Source organism: Lates calcarifer, unplaced genomic scaffold (assembly GCF_001640805.2).
Source record: "Lates calcarifer isolate ASB-BC8 unplaced genomic scaffold, TLL_Latcal_v3 _unitig_4112_quiver_405, whole genome shotgun sequence".
Taxonomy (NCBI): domain Eukaryota; kingdom Metazoa; phylum Chordata; class Actinopteri; family Centropomidae; genus Lates; species Lates calcarifer.
Genome location: NW_026116709.1, coordinates 428,976 through 455,258, shown reverse-complemented (window position 1 = coordinate 455,258; position 26,283 = coordinate 428,976). Strand labels below are relative to the sequence as shown.

Here is a 26,283-nt window from a genome sequence, read left to right as displayed (position 1 = left end):
GAATATGTAAGCAAAGACAAACGAAGAGCCCCAGTGATTGCTTGAGGAAGAAGAGGAAGAAGAATAAAAATGTTCTTCAGGTATTATTAGACAGAGCAAGAAGAGCCTTTATGAAGGCAAGCCTGTTAGTAATGCTGACTGGTTTTGACCTCACTGGGTCTTCCTCAGAGCAGAAACAGTAAAGTAACTGCCCAAAAGATCCAAACAGGGGATCTGAGGCAATGGATGGTATAAACTGATAGAGAGGCTGGAAAGAATCCTCTGTGCAACCCTGCTCCTTCAAGGCATTAACAGTGTTATTAATGATGTAATTCTCCTGGAGGACAATGTATGACAATCACTAGAGCGAACACTCATATATTCTCAACATAGACACTTATCCTGATTTTTCACACATGAACCGGAGTACACCACTGTGGGAAAACAGAGACCTCACAATGCAGCATAACAATCATCACTGGACATCAGAGGATGGCAATATATGAAGGAAACTTAGCTTAAATGATTCAGTTAAGTTGTATGTTAATCCTGGAGGCTCCCAAACTTGTTGACTTTTAATGAAAATGCTAGAGCACCTCCAGATAAGACTATTGCAGTGAGAAACATGGGAAATCAATGATGGCCCTGAAGGTAAAAGCACAATGAGAATTCAGAAAACAGAAAAGGAGGGACAACACCTCTGTGATTGGACAGAACCCCAGTCAATTCAGAGTTTTTTTTTTTTTGGATGTGTTCATGGTTGGTTGGTACCAGATTTTATCATAAGGAGCCCAGAGTGGTCACTGTTTTTGTAAAAAAAAAAAAAAAAATCTTATTAAATGTACATCCAAATCCTAATGTAAGAGCAAACCTTCCAAATAAGGGACATATACAAAAAAGAGATATATTTTCATTACTTTTCACCAAAGTGGTTTATCTCACATTTTAAAAATTTCTCTTGTGAAAACGAATATGAACCCTTTAAGTTTGGCTTGTGGCACCTTCTTTTGCAGCCATGACTTCAACCAAATGTTTTCTGTAATGACTTCTGCATCTGCTTTTAGGGTTTTTTGCCCACTGCTCATTGTAGAACTCAGCCAGTTGACTGAGATTGGAGAGACATCTGACATGTACTGGCCACTTCAGGTCTAGCCACAACATTTCTATCAGATTGAGGTCTGGACTTTGACTGGGCCAATCCAGAGTATGAATCCTCTTTCTCGTAAGCCATTCCTTAGAAGTTTTGTGGGAATGCTTTGGGTTGTTGCCTTGTTGCATAGCACATTTTCGGCCCAGCTTCAACTCCCTGACTGATGGCAGGAGAATCTGGTCAAGAATTTGTTGATAGGCCTGTGTGCCATAAATACTGTAAATTATTAATATTTTCTTTCATTTGTGCTTTAACATCAGCTAATTAATGATTAATTGAATGTTTGCTAGTTGAATAGATCTTTTTGTGTAGATTCATCATTGTATTTACCCATTTGAGCTGAAACTGATTTATGTGTATGTAGACACTGGGTGTATTCAGGGGATTTTCCCTAATTTTTGATCCTGTGTTTTTTTCCCTCTTGCACTAGAAAAATATATGTTGGATCTTTTAGTTATGTCTCCATCCAACTGGAGCTGGATGTCTGACCTAATGTGTGTCTACTGAGTGACCTCTGACCTCTATCAGGGCTCTTTACTGCTTGGTAATATTCCTCTGAACACAGCCACTGTTTATCTCATGATCAAAAAAAGGGGGAACTGTGGTAGAATCTACTGAAATATATATGAAAAACTGCTAAACCACTGTTAAGTTGTCTTTTGTAGTAATTCATTAGAGTCGTTGCAATCTTTGATGCCAGACTGTCCAACTGGGGCAACTGAAGTGTCTCAGTGTCTGTTCTGACCAGAATTTGTTATTCTGAGAAGAGACATGACCCTGTCCACATTGCAGTTTAGTATAATAGGCTGGTGGGGGTAGGAATGGTTAATCAGATTCTATGATATTTCTTCTTCTACGTCTTTCCTGGGCCCAGAATAGATCATTTAAATTGATGGAGTCAACATACCCAGGATATAAAAATATCCTGGGTATGGATATAAAAATATCCTGGGTATGTTGAACTTGCGTCATAGCACCAGCCCCAGGAGGGAAGCGAACATACCACAGTGCAAGTTCCACACAGAAAAGTAAAGTAATTGTAATGGTAGTGGTAATAATGATAAGGCACTGCAGGAAGTAGTACTGTAAAATTGTGAAAAAAAAAGGTAATGAACAAGTTCTGGGTCATATTTTTTTCTGTAGTATCAACCCTTGACCAACTGGTCTGTCTTCCTGTATTCATTACCCATTTTTCTCCATTATACAGCACTCCTTCCTTCCTGCAGTGCAATGTTATATAAATAATTGTTAATAGGTTTATCTGTTCCAACACTGTCTTTATAGGTTTGTCTGTAATTGAGACAAGGTCTTGTTAGGTTATGCACAAGAAATGCTCCCACAAGCATTATTAAGTGTCTGTAAAATCATAGATGGATGATTAAAGTCAGGTTTTTCTTTAAATGCACACACTCTAATGGCAGTGGCTCTGCTACGGCAAAGGAAGCTAGCCCCAGTCCTCTCCTGCAAGTCTGTTGATTTTATTATAGAACCATGACCATAACAGACAATAATAACAATAATAACAGTCACCTGAGGAGAAAAACACTGTATATTTAGATACTGTATATAGTTGTTAATCTGTAAAACTAAAGGTAATGGCTGACAGGTTGACAAGCTGTGGTGTCAATGTAAACGAAAAACAAAATCTGCAAATCGATCACCGTAAATGTTACACAATGAGATCAACAAAGATTGACATTGTCATTATAAAAGAGAGGAACCTCCATCATGTAGGAGCAGAATTCTATGATCAATATCGAATTTCTTATAAAAGCCAGACATGTATTGGTACAATGACATTTTCAGTCAGGCCTGAGTGCACATGCACCTGTTCCATGCCCATTTACTTGTGTATGAAGGAGGCAGCCCATCCAAATCTGCTGGTGTGTGAGTGCGGATTGTGGGAGTGTGGATTGGAACACAGCCCATCCTCCCATGCATGATAAAACAGATGAGCAGAAGACAGAGGCTGTGAAACATGACCTCACACAGGTCTACCAGCAGTCAAAGGGAATCCCAGGAACTCATTAACTGGCTTAAACAGGTTACAGTTGGGGGGATCATCCCCAAAGAGATTAACCCTCCCGTCAACCAGATTTGTTCTGGTAAAAGGGAGACATTTTGTCAATGTACTGTAGCTGTCTTTATTGGCTTTTATGACTTAATTTGCAACCATTCTGCAACAACTGTGGTTAATAAATAATGTTACTCTGTAACATAACTCTGACTATCCTGTGGTTGCCCCTTGTGGTTTGGTTTAGACAGGCCCTGTATGGAGTTAAAATCTGTAAGAGACTTTTCTGGTGGAAACGTCATATAGTATATGCATCTTTTTTTTTTTTTTTTTCCTGATCGGTGAAATGTAATTAAGATAATGACAATTGACACAAAGCATTGGCTATTAACAGATATTTTCTGACTCATGAAAGAGATAAAAGCAGGCAGGTTAATGGGAATTTTCTCACAATGGTGTGATGCGGCAGAGAGAATCAAGCAGTATTTCAAGCTGAATTGGACTGTACTCTCTGATAAATGAACATCTGTTTTCCACCTGTGTGACTCAGTCCTTTCTCTATTTTTTTCTCTACAACTATCAGAAGGAACAAATGAAGAACCCAATCATCCCAACAATGGCTGTATGAGTTGGCCAGCTGCTGCTGCTCCCCTCACAGTGGGGCTGTAGGCTACACAAGCCTGGCAGCAGGATGACTGTATTATGGCTATGATGAGACTACACAGTGCAACCACAGTACAAGGAACTGACAAGTCAACTGTTGGAGGTATCAACTATTTATCTAGCACTGAGCAGGCCATTTGTCTTCTGTCAACCAATCAGTGCTCTAATTTTCACTGCTCCACCAACTGCAGAGAGAGGGACAGATCTGTTGGCTTCATGAGCATGGGAACAATGGAAATGATCAAGTATTTAAATGAATAATAAAATGCTACACCATACTTATATAAGTTGACATATATTAAGATATGTTATATTTTACTTTATTTTACTGTCATCAAATCCCACGTGCATAACCAAACAAACAATGAATGTATCCTACTAACAAGTTTTCTGAGTGTATCAAAACATGATATATCTTATTCCTCTGTGCCTGCCACTGTTGTCCAGAAACTATCCAAACATGTCAATGAATCACGCTGTTACACTGGGTAACATTAATACATCTTCAATGCAATGAACTCATACACTGTAGTTTATTTTGACTCAACCCCACATATACAGTCCTGCTGCCCCAAATACTCACTGCTGAATCCGCTGCTGAAAATAGTCCTCAACATGTGCATGCATTTCCTCTTCTTTGAGTAGCAGTTCAAACTAAAGTAACCAGCTGTTTTAGCAAATTGCTGAGCTTTTTTTTTTTTTTTTTTTTTTTTTTTAAAATGATACTATAATTTTGTGAGCTGTTTTAGTAACAATGGTTTAGGGTAACAAACACCATCTTCAAGCATGAGATGGTTCATAAATTTACCTGTCAGGTACCGAGGGACCAGGGGGCTGCAGCTTTGGCAGTCGTGAAAGTAAAAACTCGGGTGTAGGAGAAGTTTAGTGAGATTTAATTTGCAACCATTGTAGAACAACTGTGATTAATAAATAATGTTACTCTGTAACATAACTCTGAACTCTAACTCTTGGAATCACTCAATCTTCCTCTTGAAGTTTGAATTCATAAACAATAAAACGCACCCTTGCTCACTTAAACAGCTGACTGACTTTATGGCCCTTCTCTTAACAGTACTACCTGTTAGCTTATGTTTTAGGCTTTACTATTATCCTGTGGTTGCCCCTTGTGGTTTGGTTTAGACAGGCCCTTGTATGGAGTTAAAATCTGTAACAGGCTTATCTGGTGGAAACGTCATATAGTATATGCATCTTATTTTTTTTCCCTGATTGGTGAAATGTAATTAAGATAATGACAATTGACACAAAGCATTGGCTATTGACAGATATTTTCTGACTCATGAAAGAGATAAAAGCAGGCAGGTTAATGGGAATTTTCTCACAATAGTGTGATGTGATGGTTCATAAATTTACCTGTCAGGTACTGAGGGACCAGGAGGGCTGCAGCTTTGCCAGTCATGAAAGTAAAAACTCGGGTGTAGGAGAAGTTTAGGGAAGCGATGGAGAAGGACTTCGGGTGGCCTCACGGCGGCTCTAGTAAACTGTGCAACGACACAGGAAGGGAAGGTGGGGCTTGGCTCAGGCTGTGCTTTGCTAAGGAGAACTGCTGACCAGGACTGGGGATTTTTTCTAGTGGTGGAAAGAACACTTTAAGATGCGCCTACACCCAACCAACATGTTCTCTGTGGAGGAGGCACTGTTGGAAGACTCAGGGGAAGCCTAACCCATATATCTGGCAGAGATTGCTGGATAAGATTTGCCCTGAGATGCTGAAGACTCTGGATATCGTTGGACTGTCTTGGTTGACACACTTCTTCAGTGTCATGTTGGGGACAGTGTTTGTTGAATATAAACAGCACTAGTCAAAAGTTTGGACACACCTTCTCGTTCCATGGTTTTTCTTTATTTTTAGTATTTTCTACATTGTATATGATTTATATTATTTATAAGACATCAAAATGATGAAGGAACACATATCAAATTATGTTGTAAACAAAAAAGTGTTAACAAACCAGAATGTGGTTTATATTTTAGATTCTTCATAGTAGCCACCTTTTGCTTTGATGACAGCTTTGCACACACACAGATACACACACACACACACACACACACACACACACACACACACATATGTGACATATAATTTTCTGTACATTTGGTTTTAGTTCCAATGGCACAGACCCTTATTTGAAATATATATTGTTTTATATTCTCGAATTGTTGCGGTTCCTTTGTATCCATATTGTCAGTTAACAATAAAAACTATGGCCTATTTTATATTACTCTATTTTAGAGTAAAATAGATAGGACCTAGAAGTTAAAATAACTCCTAGGTTCTCTCTAGTCTTTTCCCATAGGAAGTGAATGCAGCATCTCAGGCTGCATCTCTCCGTGACGTCACCTCGGAGCCAGGGAGTGGGTGAAAGAGGGAGGGAGCTACAACGTGAAATACCGTTAGCGTGTGTCAAGTGTGTGTGTGAACACACAGTGCCGTGCTTTTGGAAACAGCTCTACAACCGTCAGTGAGCTGACAGGATTTAAATTGGGCCACAGAACAGCCGTGTTATAAGCTCAGCTGAACGCTTTCCGGACTAACTGTCTGCAGAAACCACTTTTCCACTCTGCTGCAGACACTGGCGCTTCATTTTCTGTCCTACCATCAGCTGTCTATGGGAACCTGCTAATACAGCTGGCGTCTAGTATGTGTGAGTATGACTCTAATACAGTATATTGTTAATGTATGATATTTTGAACTTTGGTTTTAATGCTGTATGACAAATTTACTGAATGACAGCGTTATTGTGGCATGGTACGGGCTTCAGAATCACAGCAAATAGACACATTTGAGCATTATTAATCACAACTGATATCAGACATTGAGTTTGAATTTAATATTACCACACTGTTTGCTAATTACAGGCTGCCATGTTTTCTTACTCCCATAATGCCAAAAGGATTTTAGTTCATTTTAACATCACACATTTGCAAGCAAGGTATCCCTTACCTTGTAGCAGTCGCTCGTGGGCATAATTCTGCGCTTGCACGTGTGCTCTTATCACCCGCGCACGCGAACTCTGACGCGCTGTCATGCACGCCGGGCCGCGCGGTAGCCTGTACATCAGCGTGTGCGCGCGCGCGCGTGTGTCATTCCTGACTTCAAAGCTCCACAGTACAGTAGGTGTAGACGCCGTGGTGTTGCTCTCTTCATAGTGATGCAGTGTGGTCCATTTATCTTCCTCTGTCATCAGTGCATAGTGAGGATGTCTGCAGCTGACTGTTCTGATGCCACCAGCAAATGTGGATGAAGTGAAGCAGTGACTACCAAGGCATCTCTTGGTCACTGTGGCAGATTACAACTTTACTGTGATAATCAACTAGTCTGTTAAAGTGTGAACTCCAGTGGAACCTAATGATTCACTGTTAGAAATAGATTTAGAAAAGCAGTAACAGACATTGTCACTTTAAGACATTCCACTTTCACTGATGATTTATCCAGTGATAATTCGCAGTCAGTACACAGTTGGTGTATGTGTTTTGATTGTCAAGTTAGTCTAAGTAGCGTATTGTGTATACTTAATGAATTGTGCTTATGAAATTCTGATTCTCAAATGCCATATAAGTAAGAAACCTAAATAAAGGAAAAACAGTCTTCATTTTCAGCAGATTTATTTGATATACATTTTTAGATCGTTTTCAGCTCATAAACACATCCAGGAACTCGCTGGCGGGACCAGGCTTTTAATTTACTCCATAGTTTCTGGTGTCCCTGCTATGGGGGCAGTACTTACTTGGCCCAGGAACAGTTAAGGTGGAGTTTGCTGTGCTGCTGTGGTCTTATTGGTCAAGCACAAACCTCAAACACTTGTGTACAGCTTCATTAGCACAGAAAATAGCACTGGGAGCCACAATATTAGGACAAAGGATAGACATTTCTTTGTTAGTTATGTTGTCAGCCTCCTAACTAGTCTTAAAAAAAGACAAGGAGTGTGAAAATGGACTGACACCAAAAGCATGAAAGAGGGGAGTAATGATCAAGACAGTGAGCAAGTGAACATGGTTGTGATGTCCTAAAGCAGAAGTAAATCTCCACAAACACTCAGCAGGTCATCTACTATGACGATGATCTGTTCTGGAGTTTACAGTCTTCCACCTGTTTTCAGGTCTTCATCTCACACCCATCTGATGAAACAGATACACTCCTATTTTAATCAGTGTTGATCTCTACACAGGCTGCATAACAACATGTATGTCACTCATGCTATATGCATGTTAAGTCAACCTAAAGCATACTTTTACACCTCATGTTTTTTTCCTTCTGTTGCAGACAGGATTATTATATAAACTTTCAGGGGTTTGATTCAGCTCTTGGAACTTACTGCTTGTCTCATGTGTACCTTGCTCAACTGCTGTGACTCGCATGTGCCTATGTGTCCACACTGCCAGCATTGCAGTGGTGCTGCTACTGCCAGTCTTGTCTTTTTACATTGAGTTTGATAGTGGGCATCAATAATAGAATGTTTAATTTCATTTTAATGTAAATTTAATTTAACCTTGTTCAGTAAGAGAGAGAGAGAGGAAGACAGAGTGTGCGTGCGTGCGTGTCTGCACGCACTGGAAAACTACTGCCCTTCACCTTCAGTGACAGTGAAAAGTATCAGTTATATGTAATGCTGCTAATATAATATCAGTGAGTCAGCAAGTGAGGATACTGGACTGTGAATGCAACATGATTGTCTGCAGCACTGGTGGCCCACAGGGAACAGTCCTGACTCCCTTCCTATAAATCCTCTGTACTGCAGACTTCATGCACAACTCCACCAACTACCACCTGCAAAAGTTCTCTAAAGACACTGTTATTGTTATCAGTGACAGGCTACTTCACCCATTCTCCATGAAGGAACAGATATTGTGGGTCCTTCCTCCCTGCTGCTGTCAAACTGTACACTCAGTACTACTCCCAATAAACCACTCGCACCAAACTGCAACCAAGTGCAATATCAATAATACACTATAATGTGACTGTTCAATAATGCAACAGTACACACACTTAATTGTGAAATATCAATACTTTTTAGGTTGAACAGTGCAATCTCAAAATTAGGGCTGGGTGATAAAAGGATAATTATTGCAACTTTAACTTTTCCTCGATAAACATATAAGACGTAGTCAATACAATGTTGATAGAACTCATCCCACCTGTGTTTTGACAGACAATAGCTGTTTGCTCAGCTTGTTTCTCTGATTACTGAAGATCCAGACGTCTGGTGACAAAAATCCTCATCTGGTTTAAGATTAGTGACTTCAAACATTCAGAAACAAATAACAATAGCTTTGGTGACTTAAATGATTTCAGACAATATGCAGCTACAGCTCTGAAAAAGAGGTGGAAGCCAAGAAAGTAGCAATAACAGCTGATGCACGGACAGCTCTCACGTTTAATTTTTTTGTCACTGTCACCTGCCGTTCGAAGGTGACTGGAACATTTCGGGTTCTTAGCTTTAGACTCTCAGCACAGATGAGACACACTGCTTAGAACTAGTCTGAGGTGCGTTCTTGATGAGCTTGAGAGGTAAAGTTAGTGCATCTGTACACTACAGTGCAAAAAACATGACTCGACATGACAACATATTATTTTGGTTTGAGTGGAGAGCATGTGTTAATGATGACATCACGACTAATCGACTTAAATTGGCTTGATTAATCGACTTCAGAAAGTAATTAAAATGCCCATTCCTATTTATTTGTATTTAAAATATGACTAACTTCTATTGCTGTTCTAACTTTATTCATGAAGGTTCTGGGTTTAAGCTGCCCAGTGTCCGCTAGGATATGCTCCAGGCTCCCCATGACCCTTAGGGATAAGTGGTATAGATGATGGATGGATGTTTTGTGATTATTATTTTTTATGGTGCACAGTGTGATCACTCTCAAAAATGTGAAGGATTACTTTATTTTCTCTCATATTCAAGGGCAATTTAAATCATTAATGTAAATTTTAATAATACTTTTTCCTTTAAAATAAAACAACACAGTCATTTCTGTAAATTTGCAAAGCAAAGCATTTATCAGTAATATAATTAACAAGGAAAAAATAGAAATGTGTTTCATTGAATTTTCATTCAAGCAGCGCTCCTAACTTTTTGGCTGGTGCTCCTAAAATTTTCAGTAAGGAGCACCAGTGCTGCTAGTAGAGAAATTTAGTCTGGAGCCCTGCTTCACCTGTCAGTGGTTGTAATGCTGTAGCTGATTGGCATGTATAAAATATTTCAAGAAATATACACACACATGCACGCACATACGTTCCGTTTAACAGTATAAACAGAGTGAAATGAGCACACGGCAGCAGTTATGCAGTATGAATATGCCATACAGTATGGACATTATGTCAGAGCATAAGTAGTGTAAGTAAGTGTATGAGCAGTAGTGTGGTAGTATTAAGAGGAAATTTACTAGAATTCATTTTTGTTTGTTCAAGCTTGAATGGTGTGTTATGTTACTCTTTAAAGTGACAGCAACTTCTTTTCATGTGAACTTGCAGTGGCAGCCTCTAGCTCTGTTTCGCTGTCCATGGAACTAAACTACAACCACTAATGACAGCTGCTGGGGAAACATAGCAGCCCAGTACAGTTTGTTGATTACCAATAACCTGTGTGTGTGTGTATATATATATATATACACACACACACCACACACACACACACACACACATATATATATATGTATGGAAGTGGTGAAACATTTTCAGTTTGCATTTATTTTGCTCTCATTTCCATTTCCTGTATAGACATTTAGCTACTGCTGTCACAGACACAGACTTATGAGGGAGCTGGTAGGGGGTGTCAGTGTTTTGCCCAAGGACACATGACTCTTAATGAGATCCAATCTGACATTGTGTGGTGATAGGAGGGTCTCTGGAAAGGTCTGCAATAGAAATCAAACACCCTGTAGCACACGTCCACCATACTAACAAGCTGTGTTCACTGAGGAGCAGATTCTTTCTGTGCTAGAGGATAGCCTGTGAGGGATCTGTGGCTTAGAGGAGGCTGTGACTTGGCTATCTACTGTACAGTGACTTCAGAGTGTTTCCAGAAACAAAAAATATCCAGTGAGTGGCAGTTCTGCAGCGTGTTGATAAGAGGTCAAGAGAAGAATGGCCAGATTGGTTGGAACTGAGAGAAAGCTTTATGGTAACTAACTTTACAACTGTAGTGAGCAGAAAGTGATCTCAGAATGAACAACATGTTGAACCTTGTGGTGGATGGGAGACGGCAGCAAAGACTATGAACAGAAATCTGAGGCTGCAGTGGGCATGGGCACTCACCAAAACTAGACATGACTGAAACTGGTGAATTTGGATTTCTGCTGAGGCAGCAGATGGTAGGGTCAGAATTTGGCATCAACAGCATGAATCCATGGACCCAACCTGCCTTGTGTCAACAGTCCAGGCTGCTGCTGGTGGTGTAATGGTGTCGGGAATGTTTTCTTATTGCGCTTTGGGCCCTTTAATACCAATCAATAAAGGTTTGAATGCCACAACCTGTCAGTATTGTTTCTGACCATGTGCATCCACTTTTTGCCATAATTTTCCATCTAATGGCTACTTCCAGCAAAATAATGCTCCATGTCACAAAGCAAAAGTCAACTAGATTCATGAACAAGACAATGAGTTCAGTGAACTTCAGTGGCCTCCCCACTCACCAGATCTGAATCCACTAGAATACCTTTGGGTTGTGGTACAACAGGAGACTGACTGTCCCAAGTCCAGGTGTGCAAAGCTTTTAGAGATTTGACTAAGAAGACTTGAAGCTGTAACTGCTGCCAAAGAGGCTTCTACAAAGTACTGAATCAAAAGTGTGTAATATTTTTTGTAATTTTGAGAAATTTCAGTTTTTGATTTATAATACTTTTGTAACAGTTTCTACTTTCTCATTTTTTCAGGTAAATCTATAATACAGTGTGTCAAAAGTCTGAATACTTACTGTATGTGCTTTCCTGTCTGTGACACTTAGTACTGTAACTTCATAACCTGAATGAGTTTTCATGCTTTTCTCTGTGACCTGGCATATTTGAGGTAAACAGTATGCATGACTTATTTTCATGAATCATGACAAGATAAAAGTGAAATTCCTGTTTCAAGCAGCCTGGGTTTTATCTTCATAACTTGGCCACCATTCCTGTTTGTAATAACAAAGCTTCAGTTCATGTGCAGAGGAGGACAGTGTTATAGTTTGTAAGAGCTCAGTATAACTGCCACGATTTATTGTCACTATTGTCATTATTTTCTTTTCGCTTTTACAAACATCTTGCCTTTTCATCTGTCATCTGGCTTTTATTCCTGGTGTTTACAGTGTATTTGTTATTAGGTCTTTTGCTGAGTTGCAGTGAATGGTCCACTTTCAGTTTGTTAGGTTTCATTAAATCCAAGGCGATCAGGTTGTAAAATAATGTAACTATATCTCAGCTCAAATAGTTTTATTTAGGTAAATTTGATAAATATCATGGTAATTTTGTTCACTTTTTGGCCATAATAATGACAGAATGAAAATGGTAAATTTCCTTAAACTTTCCAGAAACTTGCCCTGGGAAATTTGGAAATTTTCCAATTTGGAAACTCTCCATGGGAATTAATGGCAATATACTGATAAATGGGAATTTATGGGAATTAAGTGGAAATGTGGGGTTACTTGTACAAACTGTATCATATATGAATATAAATATAAACAATTTAGTCATAAGAAGATATGCATGCAAACTAATACAAATAAAAAAAAATACTTTTGACTGATTATTTGTGAGTAGCATTTTAAATGATTCTTTCACTGTACAACAATAAACATTCAGGTCGAATAAAATAAACATAATCCTTATGACCCCCCCCCCCACCACCAAAAAAATCCTATTCAAAATGTAAAATGAAAACATAATTAATACAATTAGATCAAATATATTTGCCCCAGTAATATCACTGACTTGACTGGATGTCCGTGGGCTCAGATGTAGTAGTGTGGCTTCAATAGACTGTAGGGAGCAGGATTTTAGAAATGATCTGTGCATGTGATGGAGGAATGCACAGTGCAGGGCAGAGATTTAACTGTAACATTTAAGATCCCTGTTACAGGCTAACTTGCAATTTTGTCCCATTAATTCCCATAGAAATTCTCCACTTTAAGTTCCTGGAATTTTGCAACCCTAATTATACTGAGATTTTGGGTACATAATCAGTTTGACCTCCAAGTAAAATGGTTTAGCTCAGGACTTTGATGTTGATGCTGAACCAGTATTTTCAACCACTAATGTCTGCCTTTATTCTGAATTGTGACAAGGCATCACATTTTCATAAAGTTTAACAAACATGACTATAAAGATACAACTATCTTTAAAGAAAGACTTTAAAGAAATCAATTGGGAAAGTTGAAAATTACTTCAAGTACAGTAATTAAAGTTCAAACTTAAGCTAATTCCTGGTGCACTGTGTGTGTGTGTGTGTGTGTGTGTGTGTGTGTGTGTGTGAGAATTTGGGCATATGATGACTATAGCCTGACCAATACTGGATTTCTGGGTCTGTAACATATATTTGAGAAGAGAAACTAAACTAAAACATAACTTTATGTAGAAATCCTGTAATGTAATTAAGACAGGCTATTACCTCCAATAATGAGAAATATTTAATATACAAAAGAAATGTAAGAGTTTAAGCCTGTTTCTTCAAACTAATCTGTTATAGTGTGGAATGATCAATATCCAGTGTATCCAAAAGAGAATGTTAATAGAAGAGAAAGCAGCTGCACAGAGAAATGTGCACAGAAAACGTAACTGAGACATATGGAATGTATATATGTGAGTGTTTGGCTATCTGTGTCAGCCCTCTGATGGTGAGGTGACTTGAACATCACAGTACATGCTGGAACAAGCTCTAACCACCCATTAGCATGAATAGAACTGGCCCATTATGTACTATTGTTGTTTAACAAATGATTTTTCCCAGGTTAGCCTCTTGTCTGTCTTGATTCTATTCATTCTGTTGTTGATTATAGCTCATCTGTACAGGTAGGCTTATTATCTCCAACAGGCTGAAGTAAGCCTCTATTACATGACTGCTTTCATCAGTGATAGTCAGTGTTTCACTGAAGTTGAAACATTAACAATCACTGCCATCAGACCCTTACATGATCATTAGACACTTACTTGGCCATGATACAAATTGCAGTATTGTCTTGGTAAAAATAGAGTTTTTAAAGAAGCATAGAAGAATTCAGATCTTTTTGATGAAACATATCTTTTGTTTGGGTTGCACATGGTTTGTGAATGATGAAAAATCTATGGTACAATAATTGAAATGACATCTTTAATCATAATAAATCACAGTCTTGGAATCCAATGTTTTCTGCTGTTCCATCTTTGTTCTTGCAGATATGAGTCATCTCATATCCTGACAACGATGCATACCGTCCATTCTACAGAGGCAGAGTTTATGCTAGACTTTTTTTAATGCTCAATATACATTAATATTGAAGAATTTTGTCCATATAGAACAACCACCTGACATATTTCAAATAGCCACATAATAGCCTACATTTAAACAAAAATAAAATGTATAAATGTATTTTATTTAAAGTTGTCAGCACAACTGAACTCCCTGAGGGACGTCTGCTAAGACATGTCGGAGTTGTGCTAAATGTTAATATGTGATTTGAGCTGAGTTACGTGATCAAACACTCAGTGAATAAAACAGTGGAGGTAAAACCACGCTTTTGCATAATATATGTTTATATGTAAAAGGGATAACTCTGTTATTTCTTAACCTGGGTTATGTTTTGGGGTGTAAATAGTTGATAGGAACAAACGTCTTTGGAATCTGTGCTATACTGATCAAGAACAGTGAACCTGGACACTGTCAATAGCTGCTGCAATATAAACAACAATGTATGTCCATTAAAGTGGTTGTTTTGTCACTGACAGGCTCAGATTGTTATTATATATATCTGACAACATTATGGATAGGATTCCTACAGAGAGAGTAATTTCAGAGATTCCAGCAGCTCTTGTTTTCTGCTTGATAAAATTTCTGTTTTTGTCAATGGAGTATGGTAGCAATTCTGAGATTTTGTCCCTATCAATCATTTACATGGACAAAAGGTCCAGATATTTATTTGGCATATTTTCCACTGAAATTTAGGCCAGTGATGTTTTCATCTGCATGACAGCAACGCCTGATACTGGCCAAAAGGCGGCATATGCCTGTTAGCTAATGTAAACTCAAATTTTGCAACACCATGAAATAAACGATAGAGTATGATATGAAACGATACAAGCCATGTGAACAAGCCATGACCCTAACAGGCTATTTAAGGTCTGATACCTTGGTCAAAGTTGTTTGAGAGCTCAAGTCTCGTGGAGTTCCCATTCTTTTGCAGGGTGCTGCTTTCCCTTTTTCACTCTAAAATTGTAGAAAACAAAAATAATACACTGATATTGCTTAGAATATTGCAAGAGTGTTTCATGTTTAACTTAATGCGTTTTGGAGATCATTTCATCTTTTACTTGCTTAACTGCTCACATTAACAGAAATTTTGACCAGGGGTGCCCAAACTTTTGCCTGCCACTGTATATCTTCATACCACACAGCTCTACTGGAGAAGTAAATAGAAATGAGAAGTCAGGGGTGTCCAATATTCAGGAGCTTACTACAAAGCCAGTAAGTTTTTAGACCTGTTGTCATGACAATACACACAAATCAGCAGAAAGAGACCGCATAACTCAGAACTGGAAATAAGAGTGGAAACTGAGTGAAGTACCTCACCAGGCTTGTTTTTGGAAACTGTTGTGACACTTGGTCATATGTGCAGTGCTTTGGTGTATCTTTTCAAGAGGGCAGCGATAACAGCAAATGGTCCTTGAGATGCTCTGTAATGGTGAATGTGAGACCTGGGAGAACAGGTATTATAGCTTGCTGCTGGAAGATTCAATTTAGATTTAAAGGCAGACTGAATGAGGTGTTGAACACAGTAACGATCAGTATCTGCACAGTGTTGAGTGAAAAATTGGTGAGATCAGAACTTAGGAAATTAAGTTTTTTTTAGGTCAAGGTTTCTAGACTATTACTGAATTAAAAAGTGTAACAGTGTACATATAATATCTTCATACAGTTTTCTTGAAAGTTGATGAACAATAATGAACAGCTGTGATTCTAATATTGATTTAGCTCGGTACCAATATTTCCTCTATTTTTACTAACAGTACTGAATCTGAATTCTGACTGTCACACCAACAACACTAATCATCTGGAGTGACACACAAACTTTTGGGCATTCACTGATCTTGCAGTTAGGGAAGCCACTGGATCTGTAAGTGTTTTTGTAAATTCTGTATTCCTATGTGAGATTTTTCTTTAATGATAGTCTTAATGATGCTAAACTACTCTCATTTAGCATCTCTGTTTCTTTGCTTTTTTCCAACACGTTTGTGACATTTACGTTCCACACTAACAGTCAGAGAAATGAAAGCAAATGTATTCAACACAACCCTGAGTATTCTAGGTTTACACATGTACTTTCAAATATTAATACTGTGGCCACCAACGCACAGTGGCCTATAGATCATCGCATGATTCTCTTTGCACGTAAAGGGCATTGTGTCTGCACTGAGCAGATGGTGCTCCACTGGAAGAGGCAGAGCAGTGAGTTCTATGTGTTTGCAGATGGCTGGATTTTCTTCTCAAACACATTTTAGCATAGCACCCTGCAGTGGGATTAGCCTTTAGCCTAGCCAGGATACTGTCATGGGCACTTCAAACCAAAGTTTATAGAAAAATTCAATCATTTCCACCAGTTGAATTTCTGACCACTACTATGTGTGTTTCCCCTGTTTGTTCTCAGACACACATTCAATATGCACGCATATGGGTGATGTGATACACATTACTACCACTGGCTTCACGTTGTCCTACTCTATAAATGCGCTAATGTGCAAAGGAACAAAGAATTCTGCAAGCAAAGGCAGGTTAGAGGACTGCAAGTCAGCAAATATGGATGTAAACTAAGCAGGATCTTAACTTGAACTAAAAATGGCTTTTGCAAATGTTGTTTGAGGAAGGAAATACATTCAACATGTTTGTTAAATCCCATGGGTACACACAATGTGTTTTGGTGGGTAACACTGTATAGAGACTTTTTTTTTTTTATTGTTGAAGAAAACTCCACAGGGCAGTTAAGTCCTCCTGCTCACTGTACACATTTAGTGACTGAAATTCCAACTGAAAATCTTTGATTGCAAGTTTTTTGATTTATAATCATAAGCTTGTAAATGATGCCAGCAGAGTATTTAATTACTACTACAGCCCTTTTATTTTCACAGTGTGAACGTTATTTTTAACAAATGCCTCCAGTATCACACAAGTCTTTAGAGACTGAATAACTTCCACACTCACAGAGGGTGCCCAATATCTCATATTTTGCTTTGAGGGAAAATGTATATGAGTTTGGCTCCGTCAGTGCACTAATGTGGTGTCACCAGAGAGAACAACACATAAATCATCCAGCAGATTAGTCTTTGGACAGATGCTTATCTGGAGGGCCTGAAAAGTCAAACAGAAATAATTGGACAGACTAACAAATAGACAGTTGAATTATTAATATAGCGAATGTGGGGAAAGTAAAAAAAAAAAAAAAAAAAAAGACAGTGAGTCTCTCGTAGTCACATGAGAAACCTGATCCTGTTGTCTTGACAGAGAGTGGACTTGTCATGGGACTGATTAAAAAAACAAAGCTTTTTCTGACATTTTAAGGGTGTTTTACCTCTGGTCACACCCAACAACAATGTCACTGACACACTCTGAGAACACCTCCATTGTGAAAGCACTGGAGAATGTTCAACTGCTGTGACCTTACTCCCTGTTAAATAGACGCCAGCAGTTGTACAGGAGCCTTGCCTAAATAAATAATCTAAAACTTTGGATTTAAAGCCCCTGAAAACTTGATCTCATATGTTAAGTATTTCTCTGTAAGATTAAATGACGAAATTGTGGAAATTTGCAGCTGCTGGTGAAGAATGAAATAGAGACTTCTGCCGGCTGACAAAGTCTTATTTTCCTTGCAAAGAAAAGGTCAATCACAACCCGAGCGGTCAGGAGATGGCAAAAGACCCTGAACATAGGGACAGCTAGACCTTTATACCTGAGGAAATAAAACTTTGTCGGCCGGCAGAAGTCTCTATTTCATTCTTCACCAGCAGCTGAGAATTTCCACAACAACAAGCAACAGGCAAAGTAAAAAAAAAAAGAAAGAAAAGAAAAGTAATTAATCATCAGAAACTCAGTTAATCTGCTTCATCAGGACTGTGTAGGTGTGGACTGATCAGAACTGATTGACAGCGGCTTGACAACATATGCTGATCACCCCATATCTATCATCACATTGTGATTCAAAAGCTCCTAAACTGTGATTTGTGCATGGAAGGACATGGCATCAGCTTTTTCAAACTGAGCCCCACCCACTTTGACCCAGTGAGAAGAAGTCACACAAAAAGTCAAACACAAATCTCTCCTGTGAAATAACCAAAACGTTTGCAGAAAATGTTGCTCGATGTAGGATGCACTCACTCAGAGTGAGAAGCTTAGAGAATGGCTTAAATGATAAATATACAGTATAACCAGACATTCCATGCCAATTTTAGTAGGTGATGAAAATCACTACCCACTGAAATAGGTTCAGGTTTAGGTTTAGGTTTGCTTTACTGGCATGACCTCTTTATCTGCAGTCTGTGTGGACTGTGAAGAGCTGAGCAGTGGCAGCAGGGATGTGAATGCAGTGAGACTGCTGGCTGATCTATGATAATCTGAGCTGTCTATGGCTGAAGGATGTGATGATGCAGGTCATTACCAGTCAGACACACACGCATCATGATGGACATTTTACTAAAGCCAACTTAACCTCTACTCACAGAGGACAGTGGTCTACAGTAAAGAACCTACTGATGCACCACTCTCTGGCAGTCATCACGCCATGTTCTCTCTTCTCGCTCCCTCTCCAAGATTTGTATGTGCAGAGTTACAGAGGGCCTGAAAGTGCAACAATACTTACCATGCCATAATAATCCCATTTTTAGGTTGAAATATGAGTACATTAGTTATATGGTAGAGTTAATTAGGAGAATATGTCATTGCTTCAGTACATAGTCCTCAGTAGTCAGGCTGAACAGAAGAAGAGGAAATCCTGGGATTTCTGCAATTCAGCTCTTGTACAGACCCCCCCCCCCCCACCTCGTGTATTCAGGTTTACCCACTGAGAAATAAAAACAAGCACACACCACACACACACAGGGTCCCCATCTTTTTGTTATTTCTGTGTTCCTGTCTCATTCCTTCATTGTACTCTCTCCATCTGAAATGGTGTCACTGCACATTGCAGAGCAGAAAGACAAAATTCTCTTTATCTTTGATCTATTTTTACTGTTCATAGAAAGCTACTGATTTGAGCAGCTAGTCTGGCTGTTAGTAATTCATAATGTAAATGCTTCATTTTTTCATGTGAATGGCGCTGCCTTGGCTCTGTCTAAGGCTAAGGAGGTAAATTCTGGGGGTACAAAAGTGAAATATACCAGCAGTGATGGAGAACAAAAACAGCTCTTATATGAGAATTGATTGGATTCTGTTGACAGGTTTAATTGTATGTGATGGGACTATTTTTGGAAAGGCAGATTAGACTAAATCCAGACTTTATCTCAGAGCTGTCTCCCTCAGAAGGAGAAAGGTCTGTGGTGTTTTCTCATTTTTCTCTGGCTGTAAGCCTCAGATACTTGCAGGTATTTCAGAAGATAAACTTTGACCTTGGCTCTGACCTCTGTCCTTCTCCCACACCAGCAATAAGCTCCCCTCCCCCAACAGCTTTTGAGTGTAAAGCACCAGGATCTTTTTTTTTTTTTAAATTACAATGGTCTATTGGCTTCTTAAGACTGTCAAGAAAATATAATGCATAGCATAAGCTGTTGTATTTCATGCTTTTATCTTAAACCAACAGCCATGTGAAGATGCAACAGAGGTCACAGAAGTTCTGATATGACAGTTAAAGTGAAACGATGGTAATTTAATGACCTATAGTGTTAAAAAGTCTGGTGTGATATGAGTAACCAGCAGCTGGTTAATGGGTATTATTGGGATTTTACTGATACGACTTCCTAGTCAGGTACCTCATTGATACATTTTTTACATTTTTTTTAAACAGAGCAGTAACAGTGATTACCACAACTGTACAACAACAAAGGCATTGTATAAATTCATTTTGCAAAATGTAACATTTTAGGATATCTGGCTGAGAAGAGTTAGGCTAATAGCAAATTGTTACGAACAAGCTAAACGAAAACCAAATGTACATACCCCAACAAACTTTACGCATGTTGAACAGTTATTTTGATTCATTATTCTTATCAGCTTTATACCCACAAAAGTTTTATTGCACATGCAGTAACAAGCATAGATGCCATCAGGTTGAGCAATATGTGTCCCACTTCATTGTTTCTTCAAGCCCTGATATAGGAACTGACTTTCTCTGGGTTCTTAGTAATTTAGAACCATTTCCAATTTAGAATATGTTTCAGGGACCTCACAACCAGCTATTGTGCACTACTTTGAGTCAATGTGCTTTTGACGATTCTGAAATAGTGCTACAAGAAAAACAGACTTAGGCCCCCAGGCACTTGACATTTCAAGGGTCTCAGATAGGGTTAAAATCCAGATAATAACACACCTGTGTTCACATTTAACTGTGCTGCTTTTGTCATGCTGGGGGAGGATGGGGAAGCAATTTAATAAGTGCTTGTAAAAGGCAAAAATATAAATATTTAAACAGCATTTAGAGATATTTTAGGTAAGAATGATCGCTGCGTTAGTCCAGTCTTCGGGAACACCTCACCTCTGTGTAGAAAGTCAGTTAGTGTTACATCCTCAATAATGAATGAAGGTATCCAGGATGAGACAGTGGCAGGGTTTTGAAGAGGTCTGGGAGTGATCCTCTGCCAAAGCATGTGAGTGGATCTTGAGTTAGGATGATTATTTGTCTGATCTTATTGCTGATTAAATAAATGAATTAAAAATAGCACTCCTCTGACTCTGATGCAGCCATTCAACACTATACTCTGAGTTTGTGGGAAAGAGGAATGCAGAGAGAGAGAGAGAGAGAGAGAGAGACAGACAGACAGACAAGAGGCTGTTTTTTTTTTTCCAAAGAATGCAAGTGTTACAATAAACATCATAATTGTTATTATCTATTTCTATGATGACCATAGCTAGGTTAAATTTTTAGTAAGTAAGGCAAAGGTGATCTGTTTCATTCAGTGTAAGAGAAATGACTTTAAATCAATAATAACTTTAAATCAATAATCTCTAATTTTGATTATGGCCACAATGGGAGTAGCTAGCTACCCTAACCTCAGGAGTTTTAGCAAAAGTAGCATCAGTATTAAAAATTTGTCTGCTACTAAATAGGCGAGCCAGCAAGCTATTTGAATATGAGTGTTAACCATGTGCACTGCAGTGGTGGAGATGCAATGAAGCACTATTTAAGTCTCTTGCTTCACAAACCAGAAATGATCTGTGCTCACCACCCTCCTCCACCAAGTGAGCTTGTTTTTAGTGAAGTCACTACAATCTCTGAGAGATTCAGGAGCCATCTCACAGGAGAGCATGCAAAATACTCTGAGCACCTTTCTGCACCACAGGCAGTGATATTGAACTGGGAGTACTGAGGGGTTATTGGGTAACACAGACTTAGAGAGAAGGATTCAGATTTGAATCTGCGTTCCACTGGTTTATTTATTTTTACTTTATTCATTGTAGAGTCACTTAATCTCTGTTTAGTATATTGGAAATGCTGCTAGGAGCTCTGTGTATAATGTTGAAATGTTCTGTTTCCCTGCATCTTATGAAGAATGTTTACAGGTTTACATTTCAAGGAAGTTTCGTGTTGGAGTTTGTGTAACTGTAAATTTTGACACATTTTTACTGAAAATCCTCAATGCTTCCTGCAGATGTTTAAAAGCCTATCAGAGGGAGGGATTATTATGTCGGTAGAATGGTTACAGCACTCACTGGTGATTGGTTAGGGTAAAACTAAACAATAACCTATAACCCACCTGAGCATGATGTCAAGCTGAACCAGTGTAAAACATAATGGCTATTCAGTCTTTTTTTTTTCAGGCTGGTCATGATCTAGCTTTGCAGTTTTAGGTTAGGTATGTCATGCAGATAATTCATTAAACACAATCTGAAGTCATTTCAGCTGATGATCAGATTGGAGTCCTGTGAATATTCGGCACAAAATCAAATTTGTGCCAAATACCTTATCACTGCCTCCATTGAGCTTCGTATGCTGCTGAAGTTGACAGATGGCTGAAAGCAGAGGCAGTTTTGTGACATAATTACGGGGAAGAAATGATACATAGTTGTGTTGTTTAGGCCATAGAACCAGCCACCCTTTCTTTTCAGTTGCCAATTGTGCATATTGTGTCTATGGATGTGTGTGTCTCATTTCCATTTCCCGTACCTTTTTTGAGGCTCTGTGAAGAAAAAAATATTTCTGAGACTAAGTATATTTTTAGTTGAATGCCTCTGTCCAGGCTCCAATGAAGGTGGAGAGCATGTTAAGCTCAGATCAGAGACCAAGCTGCCTGTAAACGGTCCTTCATGTACAGGATGCTGCTGTTGACATGCAGCCAGGACCAGAGCTCTCCAACAGTCCAAACACATGGTCACCTTCCCTCCACTCCCAGTACACCAGCTCAGCCTTTCAGAGGTTGGAGAAGGAAAATGTTTCATGTCTATATACTGTAAGCTTATTAACCTGTAACCAGGAAAGGTGATCAGAGCATTAAGGTAGAGTATCATAGTTGTAATTGCATAATTTAAATGTCAGTTTAACAAATGACTTCATTAATTGACTTTGAATGCATCCCTTAAATAATTGATTGTAATCAACAGCCACAAAAGTCTTTATTATGATATTGTTGTATTGTTTATATAGGATATTGTTGAATTGAAGAATTTTCCATCAATTTTTCCAGAGGCCCATTGATTTCAGTTTCACTATAAACTTGCTCAGCATAGGTATGTGTACAGTACCAGTCAAAAGTTTAGACACACCTTCTCATTCAGTGGTTTTTCTTGGTCTTTTCTGGTCTATTATTTTCTACATTGTAGATTAATACTGAAGACATCAAAACTATGAGGGAATGCATATGGAATTATGTAGTAAACAAAAAAGTGTTAAACAAACTAGAATATGTTATATATTTATATTACTACTATATACTACTACACCAGCAGAAGTTCTTCTAGGCCCGGTTTTGCAGTTGAGGTAACAACACATTTCTAATTTATGCTGTTGTTCTTTTATACTGTTCATCCTATCGCAGCAGCACAGACCTGATTCTCCAATATCCATAATGTCTCATCTCATCTTTTATAATAATGAAGTCACAGTTGATGCTTTGCTGTTAGTGGTTTGTTTGCATCATAACTGGCCAAGTCTGGTGCTTATCATTTCTGTAGCCCTACAATAAGGCTAACTGTGTGAGTGTTTGAAGTAAATTTGAAGTAAGTCTTCACTGATTACCTGGTTTTTTTTTTTTTTGTTTTTTTTTTGCTTTTTTTTTCTTGCTCCATCAATGCCACCTGAAATGTTACCCTCCTACCCATCACAGCCACTTGGAACGCCAACCCATACCCTCTGAGACTCACAAGTGTAAACACCGTCTAAACATTTCAAGTCCTCTGAAGCACAGCCTCTCTTCAGATAGCACACAATGAGCCATGTCCTCCTGCTGCTAAAATACTGCAGCATCCACCCCAGTGATGATCAAGGTTGTGGCCGGTGACACACACAGAGTGGTGTTTTTCCTCTCTCAGGGTGCTTAATGCTTATCCTTGTTCTGTGTATGGGTGCAGAGCTGGCTTTGCAGTAACCCAGCCTTGCTTTGGCTCAGGGACCTGTGGAGACTGTGATGGCTTTAAAGGCTTCAGTCCTGCCTCAGGCCAGCAGTCAGTGGCCAAGAGTGCTGCTCTACAGGACCAGTTCTCTCAAGATGAAAATACTGTAGATGTCAGCTGAATTTCCATTTATGTGTAGACCTGATTGTACTCAGGAGGTGACTGTGAACAAAAAATGTAACAGGCATCAACCAGGGCCACGTGATGAAAATACACTGAGCAGTACAATGTGAAAAACAGTTAATGTTGTGGCTTTTTTATGTGATGCTAATTCATATTATAGCCACAATCTTATGAACACAGCAAGAGAAAAGTAATTTGGATGTTATGTGTCTGGTCATGTTTATGGTAAATGGTCTGTACTTATATAGCGCTTTTCTAGTCTTTTCGACCACTCAAAGCACTTTACACTACAGATCACATTCACACACATTCATACAGCACATGTATATGCAAAGTGCTTTTTCTATACATTCACACACCGATGCACACACATCAGAGGCAATTTGGGGTTCAGTATTTTGCCCAAGGATACTTCGGCATGACGGACTGGAGGAACCAGGGAATTGAACCACCGACCTTCTGATTGGTGGGCGACTGCTCTACCTCCTGAGCCACAGTCACAGTTTAGATACTGTTTTAAGTTGATCAGTTTCAATTAATAGATGCATGATATTTAATATAGAGGACAGCAATCAAGGGTTTCATTTTCCTCATCGACCAATAGCTAAGCTAAAACACATCAGTTTGAGAAGCAAAAGACATCAAACTGTGTAGATATTAATGACTGATGGAGTGTTATGTGGCCTGAGAGGGAATCCATCAACCTACAGTAGCTCCTACCTTCACCAAATGATGGTCCATCAGAGCAGAGCTACAGTGAGCGTGTGTCATATGTGTCAAATCATTTTTTTTCCCATTTTGCCAACTTCTTGTCTTTCTTATCAGCGAAGTGAAAAAACATTGATGTTTACGGTTATACAAGGTATGGCTATTAAATAATGAGACTTAGCTTATGAGGATAAAACCACGTGGTTCACAGTCACAGCGAGTGCTATATATTAAAGGTTATGGTATTCATGCACAACTGCTGTAAGTTTCCAATAAGTGACGTCTTTAGTTAACTGCTAGCTACTGATTGAAGTGTGCGTGTTTTTGCTAAGGTGTAGGAAAATGTTTTGCTAACGCATTAACTTAGAATTTTTGGTGAAATTGAACAAAACAGCAGCTGAATCTTTTCATACATTGTATGGGGAACACTGCATGTCACGTGCACGTGTGTTTGAATGGACACAAAAGATTTTGTGAAGGTAGAGAGGATTTCCACTTTCTGGCGCCATGCACATCAAAAACTTCTGAAATCATTCAACAAATTGATCAAATCGTTCAAAATAATTGACGGCTCAGTTTAAGAATGAGAGCAGAAATGGTCTCAATTGATGAAGAAAAAACTGTGAGAAAAAGAAGAAAGAGATGGTTTCATTTCACCAAGACAACGCGCCAGTTCACACTGTGCTTTCGGTAAAGCAGTTTCTTGATCACCCTCCCTGTTCACCTGATCTAGCACCGTGGGACTTTTTCCTTTTTCCTAAGATCAAATCTGTGCTCAAAGGAACATGTTTTGTGTCTGTGTCAGAAGTAGAAGAATGACAGAGGTTCTGAGACAACTGAAGACCTACTGCACTGCAGGGGAGTATGTTGAAGGAGAAAGACACTGAGAAATGTTAAGATAAATAAAATTGTATTACAGCATTAGTCTCATTATTTAATAGCCATACCTTGTACATTTTCCAACATGATCAGTTGATTGGTGTACATTTGGTTGTGGACAGGATACAACACATTCGTATTTATTTAAAGTTTTCGTATCTGTGGTGGAATGAAAATATTGTGCTCAAACCCTTCAGTTTACACAGAGCTGGTGCTGGTTCATATCTGTTCATTTAGTAGGTCTGTGTTGAAAAATCTAAAGCGGTGCCATAATTCTGGCAATTGCTAATTCCACCTCCAATGATTCATTTGGTGGCTGTGTTAACTTCCGTAGCTAATTATATCCACTAATTATTGTTTTGAGATATTGGCAAATAGAGCTGCATTTTTTTGTTTTTGCTTTTTTCCAGAAGTCAGACATAAGGTTCAGTCCCCTCCCCATCCCCCATTCCAGACATAATACAGCCATAATGCAGACAGTCAGTCTCTCTCGCCTATGTCACTGGCAGTGTTGACTTCTAGCAGAAAGAGGCAGGTGCTGGCAGCTCTGATCATTGTATTCCTAGTGTTTATCAGTAAGGGTGATTAATTGGCATCAGAGTAGGTTTCCATCCCACCGGCTGTATCCTGTTCTCTTCCTCCAGTCCATGTAAAACACAGAATCTTTCCCTTCCTGCATCTTTTTCTTTGCATTTCCCATCATGCTCTCCCTGTTTGGAGTTATCCCTCTCTGCTGTTTTCCCTGTCTCTCTAACATCCTATGATGTCGTTTCACCGTGACATCTTCCCGCCACCAGTCGTAATATACTAACCTTCACCAAACCACAACCTGCG

General features: G+C 38.9%; 1 protein-coding gene across 2 annotated transcripts in view; it reads left to right on the top strand.

The window, feature by feature from the left end:
• The first annotated feature begins 6,180 nt into the window (after positions 1-6,180).
• The window catches only part of gabbr1b (gamma-aminobutyric acid (GABA) B receptor, 1b), a 136,326-nt gene continuing 116,223 nt past the window's right edge, over positions 6,181-26,283 (top strand). For both annotated transcript variants that reach the window (XM_018695493.2, XM_018695492.2), the window contains exon 1: positions 6,181-6,469. In XM_018695493.2, coding sequence (XP_018551009.1) covers positions 6,466-6,469 — 4 coding nt within the window. In that variant the 5' untranslated portion in view covers positions 6,181-6,465. The remainder of the gene's footprint in view (positions 6,470-26,283) is intronic.